General features: G+C 37.7%; 1 protein-coding gene across 1 annotated transcript; it reads right to left on the bottom strand.

The window, feature by feature from the left end:
* Window positions 1–867: 867 nt before the first annotated feature.
* Window positions 868–8,959, bottom strand: LOC104262591 (sulfotransferase 6B1). The gene is made up of 6 exons (XM_009819003.2): window positions 8,815–8,959; window positions 7,796–7,980; window positions 6,694–6,820; window positions 4,118–4,212; window positions 2,883–3,069; window positions 868–986 (listed from the first exon to the last, which is right to left on the bottom strand). The coding sequence occupies exons 1-6, from the start codon at window positions 8,957–8,959 to the stop codon at window positions 868–870; spliced, it is 858 nt and encodes a 285-aa protein (XP_009817305.2).
* Window positions 8,960–10,329: the final 1,370 nt, after the last annotated feature.

Genomic DNA, 10,329 nt, shown 5'->3' with positions numbered 1-10,329 from the left:
GGGTAGGGTAAATAAATAAGTGGTGTTCAGATTAAACTGTCTCTAAGTAGCGGTTTGTTTGCCACAGTTGAATTCTATTGAACTGTTGAATTCTATTGCACAAGGACCTTGAAGTAAAATGGTTCTCATCAAAACACTGGAAACAAGCATTTTGTAGGAAGAAAGTCGAATGGAAAAAACCCCACGTTTATAGTTTCCCAGTATATGGTGTAGAAATTTATGTGGATTTATATCAGTTTCATTTAAAACACAAACACTCTACAGTACATAACCCAGAAATAAGTTACATCAAAGAACTACATATTATAACAAAAAAAAAAAAGACATTTTATAAGCAAACTTCATTCCAGATCTTCAAATGTACAGCTGCAGTTTTCAACTTCAGTATCAATAACAAAGTCTGATAAGTTAGACACTTTCCAAATCATGGTAGATCAGGGAGGGAGCAAGTCTGTGGTCAAATCTTTGGTCATTTTCTCATGATATGTTTTTAGATTTTTGATATATTTAGATTCTTACAGGTTTGGTTTTTGTTTTTTTTTCTTAACATCTTAGGTAAAATTCCTAAATCAGATCTAAGAAGTCCGTTTGTATCCCCCTAGAGCAAAAAATAAATAAATGATAAAGTAGATTTGGTTGTAGAAAAATGGGTCTGATATCTGACTCTGTAAAACCATATACCTCTGCCCGCTGAAAACTTGAGTTCAGCTCTGGCATTGTGTCACAATTTTCCTATCCTCAAAATCTCATGTTTACAATCCTTTCTATTGGGAGCATTATAAACCGAATGGGAGCCCCCATTCAGAATTTTCCACCAATTGTTCTATCTGTGTTTGTTGATAACTGGGTGTTGTTCTTCACATGGAGTCAAAATTCATAGGTGAGGCTTTTTGCCATTTTGCTGAGTTTCATTTTCTCATTAAATATCTCCTCAAACCTTCGATTCTGTTTTGGAGTGAAATGGTTCTTCCAATCACCAACAGCACCTAGGAGAGCAGGAGCAGAAAAAGAACAGTGAGGCTAGCAATATATAGTGCAGAAAATTACTTAAAGGAAGCCCAGTTTTGTTAATGTTGCAGCTGGCACAGATTATTTATATATTATTAACCATAGTCTCTGCAGTAGGTCATGGCCATGAGTAATTTTTTATTGATCTGGTGAGACTCTGATGGAAGCAGCTGGATCATTGTCCATAAAGGGTGGTAAACCCTCAGTCTCAGATTTGTTTAGTGCCAACAACACTAAATGGTACATGAAGAGTGGCAGGTTTCCTAGATGGAATTAGAGCTTTTGGTCATCTCAGCAGAGAGGCATCTCGCTGCACCTTAGATGTATGCAGTTAAGGGTCTCCGTCTGGGCTCTTTCACAGTCAGTAGAGGGAAATGGTTACTTCCTAGCTGAAAGCCATCTCATCCTAGTCAACATCTAAAACTCATGAAATGAACGGTGCCCCAAAAGCAGCCATATGTCTCCATTGACTAAAGATGACTCCTAAAAAAGGAGCCCAGAGTGACCTGATAGATGAATCCCACCCTCACACCTGCTCCTAATCTCTAGGGCTTTCTACAGATGAGATGTCCCCCTACTTATGTGGGCAGTTAACTGCTTCTGGGTGACCATGCACACTTGTGTTCAGTAAAGTGTTTCATCTGTTATCCAGTTTGAGTAAACAAGAAATTGTTTTTTAAACCGACATATTTTAATGAGACAATGCTTACAGTTTTTCCTCATGTGCATTCTCTAAAGACCCTGCATCCCAAAACTGCTGACTAAACGAGCATTCCGTTCAGCACGGACAAGCAAAGAGAGCCTGAAGAATAATACATATATAAAAATCTTCTGTAAACTGACTGAAACTGGCTAAAACCCTGGGACTTGCATAAGAACTACTTGGAAGTGAAACTGCTGGGGTTTTTCGATTTTTTCAATGTAGCTTTGTTAAAGTTCACTGACAGAAAAGTGTATCTGAGCTTTTTGTTTGTTTGCTTGCTTTTTACTATCAGATTGTATTTTGGCATTTGCTTCAGCTCATTGATAAAATCATTCTGAATTAGCAAAATGTACTATTTCCCTATTTATAAATGAAAACAAGTTTTTCTTAGTTGAAACAACTCTTAGTTTTAAACTGTCAGTTATTGTTCAAAAATTAACTAAGTAAAAATAATCAAAATCCATCTAAACATGATGGTTTTGATTGACTTATTATCCAAATCTGAGCACCCTTCTGAAACATCAGTAGCAAGAAAACAGCTCCTGCAGGTATTTTTGAGTTACATCTGAACTAAGCACTGTTGAAGATTTTACCGCATATCCCAGCTTGGCCAAGGTCTGAAGGCTACCTTTGAGGCCATCAGATGATGGAATCATCCATTCTTTTGTACTTGTCATTTTCAGCATATTCCTTTTTCAGGAACATTTCAATAAGATAAGAGGTGATATGGAAGATAAACTCTGCAAGCAGTCTCCTTCGCAAGGAATGTGTCTCGCTCTTTCTCATTCTAGTAAACTAAGTGACCTTCGCTGGTGATATCAGAGGGTACATGTTGTAAAAGACTGAGGTGGTCAACTTTTAGATAGAATAAGGCAAATAAAGAGTAATGCTTCATGAACCTTTCCTTTTAGCTGAAAAGCTCACATGGAGCAATAGCAGTCAGACTGCTGTTCAGACTCCTTTGTGCTTCTCTAGTATAAGCCTGCATTTGCAACCAGAGAACGAACTTAGAAAGAAAGTGATTTTTAAAATGGCTTCAAATTGAAGAATCCTGTCATTGCGTCCCAGAGCTGACCCAAAGCATCACTACAGTCTGGAAAAGACCTGGGCTGCGGCCTCTGGCTGGATTCCCACTCCTTCTGCTGTGTTAAGCCCAGCCCACGGAACTTACCTTTTCGGAAAATCAGCTTCCTGTTGGATGTCAGTGCACAAACGGTGTGACTGGGATCACTGTTTTCCTTTTCCGTGTCACTTTTCATCTCTGAGAATGAGGACTTCTTGCAAATGTCTTGGATATCATTATCACTGATGCTTAAACCCAGGAACAGACTAATTTCCTTTACAATCTTAGGGAGATCCTGAGGCACAAGAAAAATAAAGCTTTTATATTTCTGAGCTGATTATCAGACTTCTAGTTGATATGAAAATGATCCTTTTTATTACATACCAAGTTTATCACACATTTATTTGCTTTCAAGCAAAGCTAAACATGTCATTGGCCTGTGTAGATAACAGGTAGAGTAAACTTGATTCCCCTCTTACTCATACTCAGAGAAATGAGTAAAAGCTGAGTAAGTGCTATCAAACACAGTTACATTGCAATTTTACTCCCAGTTCAGGCAAAGTGTTGTTCTGTCTCTCAGAATTATGTCACTGGGAATAGAGAAATACTCAAAGCTCAGCTTCTGTGTAAGTAGCTTATTTCATTGGAGGTGTTGTATCTAAAGATCCAACAAGTAACTCAGGATCCAAAATGGCTTGTTTATATTCCTTGTAGTGTATTTTTTTTTCCAAAAAATTAACTATTTTAATGGAAACACTAGAAAGAGTTTTCTATTCACCCAAAAATACATTATCTAAAAGTTAAAGAATGTTGGTATTTAACTTTTGTATAAGAACAGCAAGCAGTTTCTGCATAATAATTTCCTTTCATCAAAACGTTTTTCCTACACCCTCCAGCCTCTAATTTTCTTGTTTATTGGGAGCACAAGTCCCACTGACCATGAGTAGTTCTGTTGTCTTACATCACTTTTTGAAAATTTCACTTGAAATGTCAGGCACATCAGGTTAACGTGTGGCCTTCAACAGGTGTCCTTGGTTGGTCTTTCCATAGGACCAAGAATGGGGAACTTAAAATTATTCCTGTAGCTCAGGGAAAAATCATGTAATATGTGTCCCACTCCTACATCTGAGAAATGCAGCTCTCACAGGATTTGGTATTTATATAACTTGTGCAGTCAGAATTAGTTCACTAATACAAAGTTGATGCAAATATAAAATATGCCCAAAGACATACATTCACATTTTTCTTTTTTCTCCTTTTTCATTATAGTTTGCTCTTTGATACTTTAATGATGTTAATTTACATGTAATGCATTCTGAAATAACAGCAGACAGCATATTTACCTTCTTCATGTCTTCATAGAACAAAAACAGGATGTTTTTGTCATTTTCGTGTTCTTCCCAACTTAGGAAATGATCAAACCAGGATCCACAGACAACTGAAAAGAAAACCCATGTAAAAAAGATTCATATAAACTTTATTCATAAATAACTCTGACTGCACCTCACACATTTAGGGGAGTGATCCCTTCCTTCTTAATGTGTACCCTCTATTCCTCTAAAATGGATTCAATTCTTTTTGTGAAGTGACTCAAACTTACAATCCAAAGAGGTTACTATTCTTGTTGGAATTCGGTTTTGTATCAGAGATGCAGATACTATTCTAAGAGATAATTCTGTAGTGGAAACAGGCTCCAAATCTAAGGAAAGGCCAGTAATGAAGGAAAATGTACTCGCCTAACAAGACCTGAGCATCTCAGCAAATGTCTGCATATCTGTGGTCACAGCTAGAAATATGATTACTTCACTAGGAAATGAAATAGGGAGTCTGTTAAAGAGAGCACACAATTGTTAGCTCTACTCTGTCCCAGCAGAGAAATCTGTATTATTTTTAAAAGTCCAAGAAGAATTATGTAAACAAGTTATTATGCAAATACATCATTCAGCCAATGACATAGATAACATGGTTTTATAGTTGACTCATAGTACTTGTTTTGTCTGAATGCTCCTTTTGCTGAAGCATGGGAGGAGAGCTAATTTTCAGTTTCTTTTAAAAAACAAAATTCTGATCCTTCTGGTTGAAGGACAAGATGGACTGCATTGAAAGATGAGTTGAAAGACTCTTGCAGGGCGATGAGTAGAGGCTTGGACAGAGCAATTGTGATTGCCAGCATTCTCCAAAACTGTGACTTTGCTTTATAACTGCTACCAGAAAAGTATAATATTGTAATGGGCATAACTTTGGTTGCAAACCTTGAGATGTAATTAAGTATTTTGCTGAATGCTCCCGTCTATAGCCACCTCCTGCACATAAAGCACTGTCTAACTGCAAGGCATGTGTGCTCCACGGTGTGCAGTTAAACCCAGCTCTCCTGGTCAACCACACTGGGCATGTGGCCAACGATAGCATAGAATAGCCCTGTTGGCTTCAGGGGTACAGCATGCAGTCACGGAGACTCCAGGGACAGCATCACAGCTGTCTCTGTGTGTCCTCACCCTTGTTCTGAACTGAGATTAACTCTGCAAGAGTACTACAGGATCTGAATCAAGCAGCACAGCCTTCATATGTTTTTATTAGGAGCAAAAATTACAAACTCTCTCTCAGTACCACCTCTTACATAAATTTCTATTGTAACCAACATAGTTATCTTTTTATGCCATGCATAAGCACAGAGAAAATGTGGCTACTAATTTACAGATAAATGGGAGATGCTTTTAAAATTTAATATAATCCTGGGGGTTTTTTTCACTATTATATGGTCAGAGTTGATACTAAACAAAGATCCTGCAAATCACTGAAGCACATGCCTTAGGGCTGCTCTGGACTACGAACACAAGATCTGAGCCAAAGCTCATGCAAGCCAGTAGACAAATTGACTTCTGGATCTTTGATGTAAGCCCAAGATGACTGCAATGGCACTTTTCTTTCAAGGCTTTCAAGCTGATCTGTCATTGTTGCTGTTATCGTCACTTGTGGTTGTATAGGAGGAACACATGTCATCAAAGGAGTAATAAAACACTAAAAATGGGAGTGGATAACTGGAACATGGTCCTGTTGTTGGCTTCCATGCCACCACTGCCAGTCATAAAAATCTCACTCTTGCCCTTGGTCTTTGGACCCCGCTACTAAGGCAACACATCAGGCAGAGTGTGTGCGGGAGGGCTTTGTGAAAACATTTAGACCCCCTTTGAAGGGCCACCCAAAGCTGTCTTTAAGATGGGAGAAAACACTACGCCTGCAGGCATAGCTCTCAGTGCAGCCTGGGGATGGTCCCCCCATGTGCCCCATTGCCTGCGCTTCAGCATGGCAGAGAGCCACGTAGAGCCTGCTGAGCACCTTCGAACAGAGTGCCTGCCCCACCGGCCGGCTCGCTGAGGACAGGAGCTGGCTGCGGTGAACTCGGCTGCCCTTACATCTGCTTGGAAGGAGCTGTATACACATACCTCCTCTATCAAAGTTTAAACATTAATTTTTGGTGGGAAGCAGTCTGTTACTGTGGTTCGCAACACAAGGATGTGAATGTTTTAATACAGGCAGATCCACAGCAGAATCAACAAATTGTCAGGGGTTTCAGAGTGTTTGTGGGAAGAAATGAAATCAGTAACTTGTCTGTGAGAGTATGTTTTTTAACAGCTATGTCAAAGAACAGCAAAAACCTGCAAAGAGCAGTTGTGCTGAAGTAGTAGTGCTGAAATGTAGCCGCTTATCAAAATGTCTCCTTGCAGGGCTGAAGATAGCATCCTATTATTTGCTCGTGTTTAGTTTGGCATTAGAATTTATCCTGAAAAAAAACCCCAACTAAAGCCATGTGAATAAGGAGTGCAATAAGGAATTTTCACACAGTTTACATTTTTTAACTCTTTCTGTGCATAATAAGCTAATGTAAACTGTAAGGAGAAAACATAACAGTTATCCTTACCATCTCCTTTTAAGAACAAGTCAAAGAAAGTAGTCCAGGTGTCAATAGTGGGAAGGTTTGGATTATCTCTGTAGTAATGATACATGGAAACTGCAGTATCTTTTGGATTTCTGCTGATGTAGATCATCTGTAAATGAAGATGATATGGTTATTGATATTCTTCCTTTATTGTAGAGGAGCTCTGCGCATAAATGTAGCATTTTCACAGGCAGTTTGCAGTGTCAAAACCCTTTCTTTTAGGATTCCTCCATCAGTGACCATGCCATTAAGACAGAAATGTATTTGTCCCTGTTTAGGCAGAAGTCAGTAGTGGTTAGTAAACAATTCCATGTGGACAGAGGTGTGTTTCCTGCAGCTGGGTAATGTTTGTGTTTTATGAAAGAGGCTGTGTTCATTTTAACTCATGAGTCAGTATACTACCTCATAAATCTATCATATGAAACCATTTACTAATTAACATTCTCAGAACAGCTGCAAAACATAAACTTTGGCCTTTTATTCAAATTAGCTGTGTCCCAAAAGTCTGGATCTGAGTAATCCTGAAATTTTGGACTTCTAACCTAAAATCTGAGGCCCAGAGCTGATTTTTTAAAGACCTCCCACATTAGCATTGGAGGAACCCAAAACTGTGACCTGAATCCACCTGCCACAGTTCAATTTTCCTCTGTTTGCCCAGTATCTCTTTGGGTCTTCACAAAGCTTCAATAGGAGGGGCAGAGTACCTTCACCCCCAGAACAGCCTGTAAGTACCCAAGATAACTATTTTCTAAGCCAGTGCTCCAGCCACTAGGAAATGGGGCCATGAGAAACCCCCCATCCCTAATAATATATTTCTGATTGAAGGATGTTGATGTTGTATTTTGTGTGGTGCCTGGTATACAAATCACCCTGTGGGAGCAGTGGGGCAGGAGCAGAACCCAGTCCCTAGCCCAAGTCTCTGCTCACACTGTCTTCGACTGCTGGTCGGCTGTGTCTCCAAAATTCACAGCAAACCACTTCTGGAAACTGTAAATCATTTAAAAATTATTAAGGATCAACAAGACAAAATAGATTCCTAATAGACACTTAACATATCTTACTGCTTTTATATATTTTGCCTTACCTTGCATTTTTTATTTTTAAAATTTGGAGGTAACATGTTGTAGTCTAAGTGCGTTGGGATGATTCTCTTTGATGAGAGTTTATTCAGTTCCTCCAAATTGGATATGTCTCCAAATTCAATGGGAGATGTTAGTGTAACTTGAGTATTGTAAAGCTTTGTTATAACTCCTGCAAGCCAGTGAGTGCCTGCAGAGAAGTAATTTTAAGGGAAAAAAAAAAAAGAAAAAAAGGAAGATTTGTTACTGAGAAAATATGTGGAACATGCATTTTGCATACGGAAACAGCTTGCTAGTGCACAAGTGATAATTATAATCCCACAGATTCAAGAAATTTTACATAACTGAATAATCCCGTTGGCTCCAAATGTATAAATACTTGAAAAATTAGGGCTGTAGCTGAAGTGCAAAGTAACTCTGTGAGAAGTGTTAATATTGGTACCAAAACAATTCCATGAGACAAACTGCTTGTCAGCTGAGAGGTGGTTATATTATTTTTATCATTAATTTTAGAATAACCTGGAAATTTTAGAATAACCTAGAAAAAACTGTAAGTTTCCTTACAGTACCTTGAGTCTATATATTTGGGTAATACTGATTGAGCTGCTTCTTTGGTGTGTGCTTCTGTGGGCGAGTGAGGCGGGGGGAGAGGGAATAAGAAATTAATAAATATACAGCCAAGAGCCATATAAATAACTTAATACAGCTCTCGACTTGCTCGTAATTGAATGTAGAAAGTCCTCAGGAAAATCCTTCAAGTACAGATTTTGCTTACGAGAAATAACTATTTGTTTGCTTTCCAGTATGAAAACACCTGAGATTATTTTCAACTAAAGAATCAGAATTTAGATAAATGATCCATATTTTTTTGTAATTTGAACACTTACTGACAGAATAATATATTCACATACTAAAACATCCTTCCCTGTTTCTTGTACACAGACATTTCCCAAGTAGTTTAAGCAGAGAACATGAAACAAACAATTGAGACTTCTTAGATTTAACATGTAAAAGTAGAACTTACCAGATTTGGGATAGGAAACCAAAAGGATATCATCTTCTCTAGCATCGAAAGTGTCCAAGGATTTTAAAAGTTCTGGAGAAGACCTGGTGGTAAAGGGAATCCCCTTAAAGATGTGAATGAGTTCTGCCTCACTGCAGTTGGACATGTTTGCTTAAGTCTTGGATTCCTGCAAATCAGATAACGGTGAATTGACAAGAGGGTTTAAGAGTCACTTCTAAGTCAGATGGTTTGAAGTGACAAATTGAGTCCAAGCAATACAAACTTCATGCTTATATACTTTGCTATACACCATGGAGTCCTATCAGATATTGATTTTTCTAGGTAGTTGATAAAGGCAACAGAAATATTGGAGGTAATTTGATAAATAATTGAAATGCAGAGTCATGAAAAATGCATGTCATTTGTCATTTATTATCTCTCCAGATAAAGTAATGAGGTGATAGTCAAAATGTAGTAATTGTGGAAAATTACAAGCATGAACATTATATGGTGCCGTAAAATGCAATTAATAGGATTATTCTATAAGTTATGCTTTGTTGGAAGCTGTTTTAGCCTCCAAGAAAAAAGCTACATCTTAAAATACTTTTTATGAATACAAAACCAATGTCTTATTTTACGTGAATGAAATATTTTTGGTTTTGTTTAACCAAATATACAACAGCATGAATTTTCAAAACTGCAAATCGATTCCAAATGTTTGAATTTTGTGATGTTAAGGGACTAGTTTTTGAACATTTTAGAATTTCAGCCTGAGGCATCTTAAAAACAGAGGCACTTAGAGACACAATAATTTTTTAAGCTGTCATATGTCTCCATAAGAGGAGTACAGACAACAAAAATCACAAATTTAAAATAGATATTTAATATTGGCTTGAATCCTGCATGTTTCATGACTAGAAGTGGTTGAAGATTTTGAAGTCTTTCCAGAGAATATGCGGATTCATCAAAAGGAAAGAGGCAGTTCTCAATTGATTGCCTGTTTTGAAATGTATTTTTTGAAAATTTTTGAGTTTGTAGAAACCGTCGTTAATGTTTTTCAAACTGAAAGCTCCACTTTTGCTTAAAGTGACCTTAAGAAATTTGAAAGCATTGGAGTAAAATAAATAGCTCAGGTTTGAATCAAAACATTTTGGAATGTTTAATATTTTCAATTTTCCTTTCAATGGCCACAAATTAATTTACTCAATTTTACAATCTTTTCCTCAAATATCCAGTGGCTTCACTATTCCTATTGAAAACCTCCTGCAATATATTCAGCTGAGGCCCTTCAATGTTTTCAACTCAACTTGAGAACCTGCATGCAAATCTTGTTTTGAAATAAAGCAGTCCTTCAGGAATTTCCCGAGTTTGCCAAGGTCCCAGTTCGTGTTTTATTATTTATGATAAGTTAGGTTTGGTCATGGGAGCTGACTACCAAATGTACCTCCCATGACCCATGGTAAGAAGTTAATGGTTAGAAATGCCTTTCCGAGAAACACCTGAGCAGTCAAGATTACTCACAAGGAATAAGGACAG

This window comes from Gavia stellata, chromosome 4 (assembly GCF_030936135.1).
Source record: "Gavia stellata isolate bGavSte3 chromosome 4, bGavSte3.hap2, whole genome shotgun sequence".
Taxonomy (NCBI): domain Eukaryota; kingdom Metazoa; phylum Chordata; class Aves; order Gaviiformes; family Gaviidae; genus Gavia; species Gavia stellata.
The sequence above is the reverse complement of the archived record's forward strand: the minus strand, read 5'-3'. Positions and strand labels throughout refer to the sequence as shown.